This window comes from Adiantum capillus-veneris, chromosome 24 (genome assembly GCF_014529385.1).
Source record: "Adiantum capillus-veneris isolate H3 chromosome 24, ASM1452938v2, whole genome shotgun sequence".
Taxonomy (NCBI): Eukaryota; Viridiplantae; Streptophyta; class Polypodiopsida; order Polypodiales; family Pteridaceae; genus Adiantum; species Adiantum capillus-veneris.
Genome location: NC_140954.1, coordinates 2,725,883 through 2,743,431, shown reverse-complemented (window position 1 = coordinate 2,743,431; position 17,549 = coordinate 2,725,883). Strand labels below are relative to the sequence as shown.

General features: G+C 42.0%; 1 protein-coding gene across 4 annotated transcripts in view; it reads left to right on the top strand.

The window, feature by feature from the left end:
• LOC147425839 (Transducin/WD40 repeat-like superfamily protein) overlaps nt 1-13,185 on the top strand; it is a 66,346-nt gene extending 53,161 nt beyond the window's left edge. For 2 of the 4 annotated variants that reach the window (XM_086497987.1, XM_086497986.1), the window contains exons 8-12: nt 10,374-10,527; nt 10,620-10,709; nt 12,349-12,477; nt 12,550-12,747; nt 12,841-13,185. In XM_086497987.1, the coding sequence (XP_086354113.1) occupies nt 10,374-10,527; nt 10,620-10,709; nt 12,349-12,477; nt 12,550-12,747; nt 12,841-12,974 (705 nt within the window). In that variant the 3' untranslated portion in view covers nt 12,975-13,185. Of the gene's footprint in view, nt 1-10,373; nt 10,528-10,619; nt 10,710-12,348; nt 12,478-12,549; nt 12,748-12,822 lie in introns of all 4 variants that reach the window. The other 2 variants (XM_086497985.1, XM_086497984.1) reach the window with 1 other exon arrangement.
• Nucleotides 13,186-17,549: the final 4,364 nt, after the last annotated feature.

The window sequence follows — 17,549 nt, the reverse complement described above, 5'->3', positions numbered from 1 at the left end:
AGTACTCAGAATGGTTGTCCCCTATGGTTATTGCCCCAAAGAAGCAGTCCAACAAAATTCGAGTTTGCATCGACTACCGAGCTCTGAATAAGGTCACAATCTCGGATGGATTTCCGAACCCTTTCACTGAGAGAGTCCTCGAAGATGTCGCCGGCCATGTACTGTATAGTTTTATGGACGGGTTCAGCGGCTACAATCAGTTAAAAATACATCTTGACGACCAAGTCAAAACAGCTTTTGTGACTCCCTGGGGTATTTTCATCTACACTAGAATGTCTTTTGGGCTTAAAAATGCACCGCCTTCTTTCGATCGCATAGTATATCTCATCTTTTGTCCTCTGCTTACTGATCACCTTCGCATATTCATGGACGACTTTTCTACCTTCTCGGGTGCTCAATGTTCGACACCAGTAGAAAATCTAAAGGAGCATCTTGCTCAGCTCTCTGCAGTCTTCCTCAGGTGCAGAGAGGCACGTTTGAAGCCAAATCCGAACAAGTGTCATTTTTTGGTCACCGAGGGCACACTGTTGGGCCATGTGGTGTCTGCTCAAGGTTTAGCACGTGACCCAGAGAAGATAGTGGCCATCTTGAAGTTACCTCCTCCCATAAATCCCAAAGGTGTTCAGAGCTTTGTGGGCCACATCGGCTATCATGGCAGGTTTATACGTATGTATGCACAGGTGGCTCAACCATTGACCCGGCTCACCAGTGCTGCTGTTCCCTTCCAGTGGTCAACACTCGAGGCTGAAGCATTTGCATACCTCAAAAAACGCCTCACTGAAGCGCCTATTCTAGTTGCCCTGGATTGGGCCCTACCTTTTCATGTGCATACAGATGCCAGTCTGCTGGCTGTGGGTGCTGTGCTGACTCAGCCTAGCAAAGAGTTGAACTTGGATCGCTCTTTACATTATGCAAGTCGCCTGCTCACCAAAGCAGAGCGCAACTATAGCACCACAGAGAGGGAAGGTTTGGCTATAGTGTATGCTCTACAAAAATTTCGTCACTATTTGCTAGGGATCCACTTCACAATTATTACTGATCACCATGCCTTGCGCTATCTGCTTAATAAGCCATAGGTCGCAGGTCGAGTATGGCGATGGCTCCTCCTATTCCAAGAGTTTGATTTTGAAGTGGTACTCCGTCCTGGTAAGCATCATGTAATGGCTGACCACCTCTCTCGCATTCACACAGGTGAAGAAGCTACCGGGATTGCGGATGACTTTCCAGATAGCAGTCTTTTTAAAATAGATACAACACCGGAATGGTACGGCGAGGTCTTACATTTTCTATCTACTGAGTTGGTCTGGTCTGTTCACATTGGACGGACACTCTGGGCAGTGACACGTGGCAGGGATACAGATGGTGGCCTAGTGGACATGTGGCCAGGTCACACTTAGCTGGCTGACATTTCTGAGCCGTTGGTGGCTCTTTATGATTGTATCTATGAGTAGTAGCTGTTGGGTCATTATCAAGATCTTTCATGGATGGTCTGGTCATCGTCTGGGTAGGCTGTCTTACACAGAGTACCTCGGCACTCACCCTGCACATCTGAGCCTCGACACCCCCATTTGTACCAATGAGTCCTGGGCTGGAGCTGAGTGTGCTGCCACGCCAGAGTCTGTACATGGTTCTTTGAGATAGTCGAGTCCACATGTTCTGGTCCACTGTTGTGTCTCTGTTGTTCTGTTGTTATCCATTGTTTCTGTGTTTCATTCTGTTTGAGTGAGTTTCCATTTGTTTGAGTGAGATTGCCACGCACATTGCACTGAGGGGTACCCACACTGTAGAGAGCACGACACATTATCCGCGCTACACAACGTCTCTGGTGTCGTATTCTCTTCTCTATCTCTCAGTCTCATGCACTTCCATTCACAGTGTCCATTCACTTTGTTTGTGTCTATTGCATTATCTCATTAAGAACGGAAGGCTCTTCCTTCCATAAGAAAAAGGAGCCTTGAGCACAGTTCGGAGCACTCATCTTGAGCAAAGTTCAACATTCACTTCTGTTGCACCTTACATGTTCTTTTGAACTCTCTGGCTTTTGTTCATCTTGTTCTTTTTGTGCCTTTTTAGGGCACTTCGCGGAGATGTGTCCTTGTTCCCCGCATCCAAAACACTTCCCCTCTTTAATGTAGTTGGCTCTCTCTCGAGGAGTGACCCGGGGTCGTGCATCCTTATCTTTCTGATTTTGGGGACTCGTCTTCTTTCTACTTTCATTTTTAGAAGTCTCTTCTGTTTTTTGCGTCCTGAACTCATCTGTGGGGTAAATCAAACTGCCTGATTGTATGGCAAACCCTTGTTTCGCATGACTCATCAGTTCTAGAATCTGACTTTTGCTCTAAGCAGTGATCTCGGATCTCCGTAGGAAGTCCCAAGGTAAACCGCTCAATCTGTTCTTTAAACGAGATCTTCTTAAATGAAGAAGCGGGTAGAAAAGAGCTCCAAAATCTCTCGCAATATGCGTCCAAGGTATCCTTTTTTGTCATCCGGAGATGGTTCCAAGCAGTTTGTATGTCGCGCTCGTACTTCCGAGTCAACCAAGAAGAAATAAAAAGCCTTTTAAATTTCAGCCATTTAACTGGGGCTTTCTTGTTCAGAAGAAGAGTGGACCACCTTGTTCGAGCATTTCCCTTGAAGTAAGAGGTAGATAGCCCTCGGAATCTTGGAGTGCTCTAAGTAATGTCCTCCAGAGAAGGCTATATCAAACTGCTGTATGAAGGCGAAAGCCCTCGAAGCATCTTGGAATCTAGAAAAAGTGTCAAATTTAATTGACTGTCCACCTTCTTTAAATTCTCGAACTTTCTTGCTTTTATCCTCCAGAAAGTCATACTGGTTGGCTTTATAAAAATTCTTCTTCTTTGCATAAAATCTGTGATCATCGGAGTTCGAACAATCTGAAGACGAGCCCTCTATAGAACTATCAGAAACTGGGCAAAACTTAGGCTTCTTTGCCTTTTTCTTGCCCTTTCCGAAGCTTTGCTTTTTGCTTCGCTTTTCCCCTTTCTTGTCTTCTTCGCTCAAGTCAGAAAAGCTAGAAGAACAGAAGAAGAAGAAGAAGAACTAGATACTCCTTCAAATCTGACACGCTTTTTCTGTTTTCTTGTTGAGGCAAAAGCAGATTGACGACCCAAATATCCCACGAAGTCAATTCCTTTCTTCTTCTTTTTGGCGTGCTTTTTGGCTTTGTTGGTTGCGTCAAAAAGCTGGGTAATCCGTGTATCAACCATCTCTTCTAATTCTTGCTTTGTAAACATCCTCGGAGTAGGAGGTTTCTTGAGTGTTGGTTTGAGGGGTGGTTCTGTGGCCTTCTGCCACCCCATTGAGAGTGCACTTCGTCGAAGGATGTCTGCGTAAAATTTTTTGCAAATTTGGGATCCTTTGCAATGTCGATCATCATCTTTGTCGCATCGTCAACCAATTGTCGACGCTTCATCTCTTCAATTTCCGCCTGAGTAGGCCGAGGCAGGCCACACTCCTCGTGAGAATCTTCTTCGTGATCTCTTCCCGCATTCTCAGATGTAGGGGAAGTCGACTGATCTCTGTTTGAATCGATAAGTGTCGCAAGAAAAGGATCGAATTTCCCAATAGAAGAGAAATCGGCTGCGCTTTGATACCACTGTAACAAAGTTGGACACTTGAAGTCAAGATTCTACCGCGACACAACAGAGATTCACTTCAAAACAGTCCACAGTTCACAATTGATTCGACACGCCCCGATGGAGTTTCGTGTCCAGAGATATTGGCCCCAAAGACTGACGCCCCTTTCGGTATTTCTTTTTGTATTAATCTGAGTTCAAAGTACAAGGGAGTGGGAGGGTTCTCACTCTCAGACTCTGCGTCCAGATGCTCTATAGAGTGGGAGCCCTGCCCCAAGGTGGAAAGGTACGGAGTGTATGGTACGTAAGGTACGTACTTCTGTACGGATCGGCCTTTAAGGTACGGGACCAATACGTAACATTCGTAACAACAAAAGAATAGTGGCTTCAGTCTTTTTCAGCCTATACATACTAGTAACTACATAGAGTCTAGACATAGATACTGCTCAAACATCCATTAGATACTGCTTCAAATATTATCCGTACTTAACTCTTAGAGTACATCACTTAGTTTAATTTCAATAGCACTAAACATAAATCACGATTGCGAACAATTAAAACTTGAAACTTCAACATACCAGATTCCAGAATCAAAATACTTAAAACATCAAGAGTCAAGACTGAGGACTGATCAGTGATTATCTAATATCAATCGTCATACATAGATGGATACATCATAGAGAGTGACCAGTCTAGACTCTACGATCAAAAAGACAGAGAAATGGGAACACACTACATAATAAAATAGACTATAGTCCATTGCCCAATGGCAAAATGCATTTACTGTCAAAAGTCATGAGTCAAAATCCATCAAAACCACCCTAAATCACTGCTCAAAAGTCATCATCAGATGCAAATGATGATGATGCTAAATCGGGCATGCCTCCATCTATCAAGACATTGCCCTCATCATCATACTTTGGCTCTGCAACGGTAACCACTGGAGGATCAGGCTGAAGTAGCTCCACATCCCCATCATCTGCCGCAACCTGCTTTGAACTCTGAGTCTCAATGAGACGCACGGCATCATTCGCATGCTTGCGATGAGTGCGAACAGGGAGCTTCCCCTTGCGAATGCGCTCCCGCCGGGTAGTAGGAGGATCTTGAGTACCAGGCTGTAGTGGAATAGTAAATGCTCAGGCACGAGACCTGGTGACACGTCGATCCACACTCTCGAGCTCTTTATGGAGCTCTCGAAGGATGTCCTGCTCATCTTTGATCTGGGTGTTAATCTCCTCTATACTAGGATCTGCCACCATCTTCAAGGTCGTAGGATCCACCTATTTTTTGATAAAAAGGAGCAAGTTAGATAACTTGAGTCTGGACCCAAGACTGACAAACGTCATGAGTCACCACAAAGTTAGCATTAGAAACCACTAATTTTTGACATACCTGCTTTGGGGTCCCCAAAGCATGAAAACTCCGCACAAGCCTCATGTTGGCTCTGCAATGAACTAGCTTCTCCAGCTGACTAGTGCTCAAGTGATTGCGGATCTTGGTGTGAATCAATGAATAAGCGCTCCAATTACGCTTGCATGCATCTGTTGAGTAATCCTGCATAATTTATAGTGCAAATGCAAGGGTAAATCCATCATCCATGCCAGTAGGCTACTAGGAGTCTAGGACCATGGTACTAGGTGAAGATCCCTTACCTGAGAGAGAATCCGAAGAGCGAGACGAGCAAGGTTAGGCAGTCCTGTCTTGCCATGAGTCTGCCACCATGTGAGAGGAACCTTTGTAATCTCCTTTCTCAATGCAACCGCTCTTGAGAAGGATGGCCCAAGGTTATTCATGAAGCTACAGAACTCGGCATCAATAAGAAGCTGGTCCTCCTCATCAAACATAGTGCCCACATAATCTGAATGTAGCTTGGACAAGCCAGTGTCCGTGTACAATTCAGGCTTCTTGTAGAGAGGATGGAGCAATGCTGCCATCCCATGAATAGGACGACACATAAACGTCCACTGTGTCTCTACAATGCCTAAAATGTCAGCTCGGCTGCAATGATGATTGTGCAAGCAACAAGAGAATTCAGTATTAAGTGATGCGATTCGTAGATGAAGAGGATTAAAATTTAAATAATGCAAGAGTATACTTGAAAAAGCAAAAAACAAGTCTCAAAAAGATAAGTACGCTCACCGTTCCTCATATAACTTCGTGCATTTGGTGATGTGGTCCTTCATCTGCTGAAAAAGATGAAAGACCAGCCCCAAGGTAGAGCCCTCCATATCCGTGAGACGTAGAAGAACATATACAGGCTGGAGAGCCACTGTGAGACTCTGCACCTCTGCCCAAAAAGACTCATCAAGTACCTTTCTCTGTAAATACTTTGTACGCTCGTCCTGGGAATTGTGCATATTTCTCCACTTTGGATCAACTACTATCTGAAGTAGTGGATCCCTAAGCTTGAAGAGCCGCTGCAAGACTAGATACATATAGGCAAATCTGGTCTTCGAAGGTCTCACCATGTCCAATGTGCTACGACTCCTGAAGGTGGCAAGCGCCTGATGCTTCTTTCGAAAGAATGTGGTGATCTTTGTTGCATCTGCAACAGTGGGCTGCATCCAAGACAAATGGCCAATGTCCTCCTCAACAAATCAAGACAGTGTGATGCACATGGAGTCCACACAATACGCTTGAACTCTCTCTCGACCATCTCTCCCATAGCCTTGCAATTGCTAGTATTATCCGTCACAACCTGTACAACATTATCTTTTCCAACATCAAGAATTGCTTGGCGTATATGCTTGAATATGAACTCCCCTGTAATCTTTTCTCCAGCCTTTCCAGCATCCACTGCACGCAAGAAGTACCCAAGCAAGAGGACACAAGGATGTTGATTATGTGACGCCTACGGATGTCACTGCCACCTTGCTTTCACTGGGACCAATGCCTTGTCTATCAAGGCTTTTTGCTCAACTAGCATAGTGGTCCGCATCTTCGTATAATCCAAACCACTCCACCCTTCTGTCGGACCAACCTGTGAAATGGCTCGCACCATCCTCTTCCACTGATCTGTCCTCAATACATTGAATGAAATGTTGCATTCAATGAGAGTACGAGCTATTTCATCTCTGCAACCCTCTGTCGTTCCTTTACCCAAGATTGGGCTGAGATGCGAGAAGGTATGGTGGTTTGTCTTGGACCTGTTGGGGGGCGTCCCTCACCTGTAGCAGTAGGCAATACATCCTCCGCATCCCCAGATACACGTGCTCTCTTCCTAGAGCTTGAGGGTTGTCCTGAACCAGAACCACCAGCATCCACTCCTTCGTCGGCACCTGTATCAGACAACTCCCCCACTAAAGCATCATGTAATACATCCTGTGTACTTTGACTCCCTCTCACAGAAGATCCTGAAGAAGCCCCTCCTGGATAATGCTCTGCAATCAATTCGTCTCTCAATTGCTGGGATATATTTGGGCAAGGACCACAATTGTTGGTGCATTCTCTACCTGTCAGATGCCTGATGACGCGGGTGATCGTGCTTGTGCGTATCAATCCACAATACTTGCACTGCCATTGACGCGTGCCTGTCTCTTTCTGCAAAGGAGTGTTGACAATTTGGACAATGTTTGTGTGGAGTGACCAGTTAGCGTTGCTCTGGCGCGGCATGATGAAGCCTGTGCAATGTACATAAAACATAAACTCATGAGATTCAAAAAGTCGCATCGCTCGAGGACGGAAAGACTCGTGAGCATTGAGAACTTGGTAGAACGGAGAGTCTCGCGAGAAGAACGCAGAGTCACGCGAGAGAACATGAGAGAGGGAAGAGGAATACCTTGGAGAGAGTGGGCACAAACTCTGGAGTGTGCAGAAGCTGAGAGCTCTGTACCCTGATAACTTTTAAACGCACTGCATAGGTCTCTGCAAAACGCACGCAAGGCTGAGAGCTTTTTAATAATGCTGATTTTTTATGCTTGAGAACCCTAAGGTAAGTGCCCCCCTTATCTACAAACTCTCAGCGCTGTCCGACCTATTTTCGCCGAGTTTGGGCCCGAAAAATCGATTTTTTAAAAAGGGGGAAAATTTGCCGTACAGTATGGATTCGTACGTACGTACGGATGCAACCTTGCCCTGCCCACTATTTATAAGTTTTTAAGGGATGCTAAAAGCAGAGCCCCAAAAGTTGCCAAAATCAAAAGCTCTTGACTTACAATGGTTGTGATCTTTCGATACAAGAGGTTATCTTGAAACATCAAGATTTTTGTAAGTCTTTTGGTTTCAAACGCCACAGCTAAATTACCTTTTTTATATACCGCTTGGAAGTTCCACAAGAACTCTATAAAAGCCTAGATTTATAGCTGCTTCTTGTAACACCTCTTTGACCGAGGTTTCCAAATGGCATAGTTATTGTTTCAAAGCCATTTTACCTAGCGTAAATGAATTGTGGAAAAATCTACTAAAGGAAGGAAACGTACCTACAGATTCAAGTTGGATTTTAAATGATTCAGTAGGTGTGATTCTTGTTATAAAGTTTTTGAACTCTTCAAGAAGCCTCAAGGAGAAATCTTCTTTTCTATGTCTCCAAACTTTTGACTTTACAACGCTATATACGAAGCTAAATTTGGAGGACCTTAAATTCAGAGTCAAGTCTCTTTTTTCAAAAGTTTTTGCGTACAAGCTTGCGAAGGATAGGTACAAGGCATTGCTAGTAGAAAAGTCAACTTTGAACTTTGACTTCTTATGGTTAAAAAGTAAGAATGTAGATGTAGACAAAGGAAGAAAGAGATTCACCAGGACTGTAGATGATGTTGACATCATATCTTGGTTAGATTTTCTTTTGGAAAAGTTATATATAACCGTTGGTGACTCTCTTTTCAAGCAAACAATTGGTATCCCTATGGGCACCAATTGTGTTGTTTTTCTTGCTAATTTCTATCTTTTTACTAATGAGTTTTTTTTTATGGAGCGTCTTGTCCTTGCTAACACTTTCCTAATATTTTTGTAGAGGTTATGCAATGTAAGACGCTTTGCAGATGATCTTTTTGTTCTGGACGTTCCTTCTTTTCAAGATTTTATGTACTTTATTTCGAGTTCTATAGGTGGAGGAATTTATCCTAAGGAGTTTTGTGAACTTAACTGTACCAGAAATAGTGCCTTTTTAGACCTTGCTTTTTCAGACTCTCTTGGGATTAGAAGTAGATATCTATGATAAGCGCCTTGAACCAGAATATGTCAATCTTAATATCATCGGTATGCCTCACATTTCTTCGAACATTTCTCTTTTAGCTAAGTACGGTGTCATTTGCTCTCAATTATTTAGATTTTCTCGTCTTTGTTCTAGTAAATCTGCTTTTGTTGTTCAATCGTGCCATCTTATTTCTTTATTGCTTGAGAAAGGATACTCGTTCAAAAGAATCATGAAAAATGTTCTTTCTTTTTTGCATCGTAGTAAGTTTATTTTTAATGTTTCTTCCTTTGGAATGTTCAAGATGATCAATAGTAAATCCAATAAAAGTGGGGAGCTTAAAAGCACACTTATTGTTTGATTTAGTATCACACGTGATCTCTAGCGCTTCTAGTATTTTTACTCTAGCTTGACAAATGCTAGCCTTTATCATGTCTGAGTATGCCCATCACCTCTGGAGGGTGATAGAAACTTAGCTCGTTGGTTTTAGTTGTTGTGTGAAGTTTGATTTTTAGGGTCAAGTTTTTAAGATGTCTTATTCTTTTTTGTTTAAAGCTGAGTACTTGTTTTAAGTTTTAGCCAAGTAAGTTGCGTCAACTTATTTTGCACATGACTTTTCTAAAAACATTTTTAAGTTAATAATATTTTGTTTTATCTAGTTTTGTTTCGTAGCAAATAAAGTGATTTAGTTTTTTTTTCTTTTCTTCTTTTTCTTGTGTCCCTTGCTTTCATAGTTTTATGAGTGCTTTATTCCCTCTTATAATTCGTGAGTTCAGACTGTTCTGAACTTATGAAGGTATATTTTTATTGAAGATTTCATTTGCACTATCTGGGAGAATACAAAGTGTAGGCTGCGTGAAGAAGGTCACACGAATTATTGGTGCCAGCAGGTATCAGAGAATTTGACGTGCATCATAAAATGAGAATAGTGCTTGGCAACATGAAGATATGTTGGAGAGACTTGAAAGAAGACATTCCCCCACTTGCAATTTAGTCCTAGCCAATCTAATGGATCTAGCAGAGAAGCAGGTTCTATGCACAAGGTCGCAAAGGTACCAATAGGAGATCTTGAGGCTTTGCTAGTCTAAGGATACAAGTTGTCTCTGAGTCAGAGTATGTGGCACATTGAGCCCAAGTGCGTATAAACACACTTAAAACCCCTCTTTTCTTCAGCCATCGGCTAGCAGAAGTGCTCTTTCCAAGAGCTAGTGGTAGCAAAAGCGGATTATCTTTCATGCAAGCAGCATCATTCACCCCTGTCAGCAACTCAGTTTGTGCAGGTAGCTTTCAAGTTCACAGTTCTTAGGCTTGTCTCGAAGGGGGTAGCAAATCAAAGGCTCCTTTAAGAACATGTCTTTTCCATCTTCCTCGAAGATTTCATCCACCATACATCAGCATTTTCAGTTTATCAGATGCCATAGTTCCCTTGTCTAGGTGTTGTAATTCAGATAAGGGAGCTTATGGCATATGCTCCAATTCTTCATCTCCTTTACATCTCGCTTGGTTTCCCTTTTTCTCAGCTGGTTTGTCTATTATTTCAGCGTCACCTCTTCTGCACAGTGGCTGTTGTGGGCATTGTTGGATCTATGTAAAGAAGCCCTGTTTTTGCTTACAGAAAAGAGAGTCCTGAATGTGATAATCTTGCACAGGTCAGACTCTATGATATAGGTGCAAGAAGACGGCCAATGATGGCGTTTGATTTTCTTGAGTCACCTATCAAGGCTGTTGAAGCAGATACCGATGGGAACACTGTTTTTGTCGGGACAGGGAATGGTGATCTAGCTTCTTTTGACATGCGATCAGGTTTATGTTGTTGAATTATTGTTGCATGGCATAACTAGAATTTTCATAGTGAAAATTTACAATGTTTGAAGAGTGGCTGTTTTTATTTTCAGGAAAATTGCTTGGAAGTTTCAAAGGGAGGGTTTCAGGCAGTATCCGCTCGATTGCAGTGCACCCAATTTTACCTGTAATTGCAGCTTGTGGTAAGAGCTAATTTTGACATCACATGTAACTTCAGATGTGAAAGTTGAGGCTGCCATTAAACTATTTTAGGTTTATTGTTGGTGATACATGCTTAGGCCTCAAGTAGGGATGTTTTTAGTTAGAAAGCTTGTCTTGATATGTCATCGCTTTCCATTTAATTTGATTTAGGTTTATTGTTGGTGATACATGCTTTGGCCTCAAGTAGGGATGTTTATAGTTAGAAAGCTTGTCTTGATATGTCATCGCTTTCCATTTAAAATAATTTTGGTTTATTGTTGGTGATACATGCTTTGGTCTCAAATAGGGATGTTGATAGTTAGAAAGCTTTTCTTGGGATGTCATTGATTGTTTGATTCCTGCTCGTACAATCTTATGTGGTACTGACGGCTCACCTTGTGCATGTGAGAGCATGATCTGTGCCCAAGATGACACTGGTGAGCCAACCAGATCGGGGCTTGTACAACGGAGTGCACGGGACTGAAGTTTTAATTATCATGTTCTTTGCAATGCTATTGAAAATGTGTATGGTGGCATTGTCTCTTGAACATGGAGAGTAACACATAGACTCTAAATAACAGGTGGTCCCTGCAAGTGTGCGTCATGACACATTTTTAGAGCATGGTGAGCAGAGCTTGTTGACAATGGTTCTTTGTAGGTATACCTACCATCGATATATACTACCCCAAATACACATCTGATCCTGCAACTTGTGCGGGGTGTGCACTAAGATCTGTTTAAGAAGTATGAGCGCCCTCTATTGGGCCTTAGCCCATGGCGGTCCAGGGCCACTAACTCGATTGTACATGAGCACTCTAGTTTCATTCTTTTAATCAGTTGGAGTTTCTGGTGTTGCTAAGTTTGTCTGCAGATTTTGGGGTGCATCGTCTTCACTGTCTGTAGCAGAATCTGGGCACACAAACACTGGAGGAAGCCCTAAAAGACAAACAATTACTGCAATCCTATCACCCATATTCCTCAAGTCTGTTTCCTGTGTCCAGCTAATGGAAAAGGTCATACCAAAATAGAAGTCCGCAGGTCCTATACAAGGATGTAATTGGCCTGTTCTGACGTAGCAAAACTGAACACTAAAACACTTTCTAAATTGAAGAGACATTCACGGTTTTAAATAACTTGGCTGCATTTTTCCAAATTTCTCAATATGTGGACATACATACTAACATGCCCAAGGGAAACTGGGAGGCATGACACCTCATATGCACGTATACTTCGCAGCCAGTGAACGTCTGCCTGCTATGTTCTTTTTCGTCTGTATGTGGGTATCAATAGGAAGGCGAACAGTGCGAAAGAAAGTTTGCATGCATGTGTGCGCATTTGCCTGTGTGTGTGGATCACATGGGCTTGATGTAGTCAAAGTATGCCACCATTTTGTTTCGAGAACCACGAGCATGAATATTTAAATTATGCTCAAACTTCCAGTTATCTTTGGCCATACATCATGAGCAAAATACAGGACTACTGTTTCCCTGGAATGACCCATATTTCCAAGGACGATGTGGTGGTCATATACTCTCGATGCCTATGGGAGTAGCGTTTTGTTTCTTTGCTTCTTGTTTTTAGGGGAAGTTTGGGTTTTTTGGAATTCCTTAATCACGTCTGAGTAATTGGTTAATTTGCCAGGTCTGGATCGTTTTCTGCGAGTGTTTCACAAGAACACAAGGCAGCTGCTTACTCGGATTTTTCTCAAACAACCACTGGTGGCCACAGTTTTTGATACAAAATATCCCGCGGCCCTTGAAAGGCCATCAGGTATGGCGGCAGTTAATTTGTGAGATGTGTGTCATAAAAGAATGAGTTTCCCATTATCTTTTCTGGTTGCAGGGAAGGCCATTCTTGGGGTGGACCCTGAGAAGGATGGACAAAGATCTCTGGTGCAAATGGAAGGCACAGAGGAGGAGGAGGAGGAGGACGAGCCGTTTGAAAATGGTGCAGAGGATTTGCTTCTAACATTAGGGAAGGCTCATAAAAGGAAGAAGTCCAAGAAGAGACGGTCAGCGGATGCGTCCAAGCGTAAAAAAGGTTGGACAATTTCTATCTTTTGACATACCGTGTTAAGTAAAATATAAGATTTGATCTATTCAAATAGGTTGGTAGTTTTTTTTGTACACATAGGTAATCCTTCTACCTTGGATTCTGTCTTTGAGGGAGTGCATGAACGGAATCAAAAGGGTTTAATGAAGGAATGTGATGAACCGGAGCCAGTGACTAAATTGAGGAGAACAAGAAAGCTGAAAAGGAAAGTGTAACTGCATAAGTATACCATCAAAGCTTTCTTTTAGATGATAGCGAGGTGGGCAGAGTGCTCTTATTGATGGGCAAATTTTGGAGAGTTGGATCGTTTCATTGGCCAAGTTTTGTAGTAATGTGTGTGTGTGTGTGTGTGCGCGCCCGCGCACAATGTAAGTTCTCCACGGAAACAAAGTCGTGAGACAAATATGATAGAGCCTGTTTTGTGCTGTTCCTTCTTATTTTCATTTTTTAATTTACAATAATTTCTTGTCATTGGGGACGGGGTCGGGTGGGGTGGGGTGGGGTTCATAATGATGCTTTCCAAGCTTGAACTCTGCCACAAAATTTCGCAGCAGTGAGTGCGATTCGTTTGTGAACACACCACCTTTCGGGATGGCGGGGATAGGAAGGCATATAATCGGCAAAGCTGGGAACATAGAAGTCCCATAGATCAGACCCCAGAGGACAATAAAAAAGTCTCTCTCTTCAATTGGGTTGCGCTTCACATAGTTTGTTTGTGGGAACCACCTCACTGTTAATATCTCAATAGTTGGCTAAAGATATTGACAATTGAGTTGTCCTATGGTCTGTTTTCACACATGCTCTCTCTCTCTCTCTCTCTCTCTCTCTCTCTCTCACACACACACACACACACACACACACACCCCACTCTCTCTCTCTCTCTCTCTCTCTCTCTCTCACACACACACACACACACACACACACACACCACACACGAGTACATTTAACTAACATTTCTTTCTATTTCCTAACAACTATGTTCTGTCTTTTAAATCAAACCTTAGGTTTACTCACATATTACTTGGCTTTATGAAAACACCCCCATATTGTTCTCATTTTTTTCTATGGGTAACCACCCATGCTATAATTGGGGTTGGTAACATCCGGACAACTAGCTTTATAGGATTGGTTATGGTGCCTATTTTTCTCTTAGGCTATCCTTGGATAAACTCACTGTGGGATGGTACCCCTAAGGAGGATGTCTAATAAAGCTTAATACGTGGGCATTAAAATGGTCTCGTTTAACGAGGCCAACCTCACGCTCTACCTCTTTGCCTCACTCATTCTCTCCTCCCTGCCATGTTAATGGTGCGTAGGCAACTTTGTATATCATAACCGAGTTTCATCAGAGGCGATTGCATTTGATTCCCTAATAAAAGTGGCATCCTACCAATTCAAGCTTGGAATGATGGAGTTTACTACTCGTTACACGCCATGATTATTTGTGATCAACCTTCTATTTAAATAGGTGAGGGCACATTTTGCCTCTCACTTAGCTTTGTGTGTGTCGATTTTTGTAAGGAATTGAAAGATAGGATTGTGTGCATTACTATTTGTTGTGGTGGTATGGAGCTCACAGTGCAGTCCACGCAGGTCGGTAACCAACTCAAAATCACTCTTTATAGTATGGTAATCTCTCTTTGAAATGGTGGTTCTAAGGTGTTGTAAGCACCTCTGCTCGTATACATTTATGAAACATCTGTTATAATAGCATGGCTTGGTAAGGCCCATTGTGTGTGGCTAACATAAATTTTCGACAATGAGTGGCACAAATGGCTATCTTTTAACACTTGGAATGGTTGAATGTTAAGGCTGATTTAACAAGCACTTATGTTGATTCCTTGCCTTAAAAGGCGTTGAGTTGAAGGAAAAAGTATGTAGGGTTGTTTTGTTCATAACCTGCTTTTTAACATTGCTATGTACTTTGGTCCGAGCCATACATAATTGAAACTTACCATGGCTTGTTACGTAGCCTTGTGTAAAAGAAACGTACTGCATATTCTTTGTTTGATTAGGTAACTTTCTTATCCTAATGGAGGAACCACACATGGTGGGAAAGTGTTTCATAACTCGCGATTGAGATGACCTGCATATACTTTAGAAGGGAACTCTTCATATGGCTTGAACTCTGACAATACTGTACACAGCTTTGATATTGGGTATTTTAGTAGGACCTCCTATTTTTTGATATTAAAAAAAGCACTAGTGATGCATTTTTTGTCTAATTTTCGAACTCTGTATCTGACACGAGGATAACTTTGCATACTGCTGTGTGGTATAAGGGTTTTTTTCTTGTGTCATTTTGGGATTATTGTATGTACCAAAAAACTCGCTTATTGTCTTATATAGCATAATATCTGGAATATACGTTGACAATATTGGGTACTTTTTAAGACAAGCTGTAAATAGGTTTTTTTGCACTAACTCTGGCTCATTTCTAACATAAAAAGATATGTTGTGTTGAGCTAGTTTTTGTCTTCTGGAAGGATTGACACCTCGTTCAATAGGTTGATACAATATACTTGATGAAAAGATTGGTATATTTTTTAAAAAAAAACTTGGGATATACAAGCTTGAGACAAATGATTCAGTTAGCCCAAGGGGGCTTATATATATTTTTGAGGTAGATAAACGTGGCCGAGTTGGGCGAGTGGAAGTTTGGGTTTATAAGATGCATTTAAAAGATCTTTTTTGGGTACTTCATAGCTTCATAATACTTAAAAGAAACTAAAGGAATTAGTGCATGACAAATATGGCAAAATTTGATATTAAATAATGAGTTGTTTGGATTGGAAAGGTTGGTGACCTTTTGGTAATATGTTTTGTTTAAGGTACAACTAAAACATATGACCCAAACTTATAAATAAAAACTTTCTTACAAACTAATCTAAAACACCCAGAAAAACTCTCAACATTGGTTTTGAGTTAAAAATTGTAAGTTGGACATGGACAACAGTTGATATAGTCCATTGACACTTGTTAAACACACCCAAGGCTAACATATGTGTTGTCTTGTTTGGATGGATGCAGGTGAGGACTCTATCCTTCCTTGGAATTTTTTTTTGCTTAAAGCAAATGTCTAGACGTCCATGATTATACTTGCTCATATTGCTTGGGAAGTACTTCTAATATTAGTTTATACTTTAATGAGGCTTCATTCTCATAAGCTTTGCTCCATCATCCCCTTTGCAAGACATGTTCATGTTGAGAGGGAGTCACCCTCCTCCCTCTAGCTTCAGTAGGCCTCATCGTTGTCCATTCTCTCCCATTGTCACAAATTATAACCCCACTAGGTAGTAGAGAACGATGTATAAGTAGCTCCGCTCATGTACCTCTAGTCTAATCCACGTAAAGCGAGTCTTTGGTCTCATGCCAAGATCTATGTCCTCCCTTGTAGCTATTGTTTGTATAACATTGTCAACCCTTCTCATCCAAAAGAGATGTTCTATTGCATGCATTTTTGATATAGGGACCCCCACACAAGCCCTTTACTCTTGATAGGTCTCATTCAAGGCTCTCATTTGTTTTAGTGAGAAGTATGAGTTCCTACCCTCCACCACCTCCTCCTAGAGCCGCATTGGGGGTACATCAATAGGGATTTGTTGCAACTCCATACCCCCATGTATGTCTACTTGTGGGGCCTGAGTCCCTAGTGAACAGTTTTACCATTACTAATGACTCGACCTTTATGACACAAGGTTATCTTACCCTCTTTGCGAGCTTGAAGCATTGGTAGCATGCATGACCATCTATGCTCTAATTGCATCCGTGTAAGGTTGTCATCAATGAAGAAAGGCTTGTAGATTAAAGTGCATAATATTACCATCTTCCACATGAAAGCAACCGTCTCTATCTCACTTCAAAATTATAGGATAAGAAGCCTCTTCTTAGTTGCATCTTTGCTAGCTCTCGATGCCTTCATGGGCTTATTGAAGGAGTACGAGCGCAAGTGCGACGCGAGAGAGAGTGCGTGAAGAAGAGCACGACGATATGGTGAACTCGCTCTACTGTAATGTGTAGAGCATAGTGAGTTCTTATTAGGTTTTTACAAAAGAATATGTGTACATACCTGGCGACCCGCCCACTTACGTGGGCGACCACATTGGGCTTTATACCCCAACAACCTCCCACTTAAAGTCCAATGTGGTACTTTAAGAGTGAGAGAAGCTACTATACAAGCTAATATACAAGAGATGTAGAGAAGTGATGTACTACCCTACACCTAACTGCTTGCGAAAATGCGCAAAGCTCTCTGAGGGAAGTCCTTTTGTAAGTAGATCAACAGGATTTTCTGTGGTGTGAACTTTGACAAGCTGAAGTTACTTATCCTCGAGCATTTCCCTGATGAAATGATACTTTACATCCATATGCTTTGTCTTTGAGTGATAAACTGGATTGCTAGCCAATTGTATAGCACTTTGACTATCACATATAACAGAGGCATCTCTTCTTTGATTCCCAAATCTGTTACTAGTCGATGAAGCCAAATTGATTCTTTGAATGCCTCTGATGCTACAACATATTCAGCCTCTGTAGTAGACTGAGTAACACAATCTTGTAATCTAGAACACCATGATACTGCTCCACCAGCCAATGTAAAGACATACCCTGACGTAGACCTTCGGTTGCCTAAGTCACCTACATAATCTGAGTCTGTAAAACCCTTTACACTTAGCTCCTAACTCCCATAGCATATACGCATACTCTTTGTAGCTTTCAGGTATCTCAATATTCCTTTCACTGCCTCCCAATGTTTCTTGCCTGGGTTTGACATGTATCGACTTACTACT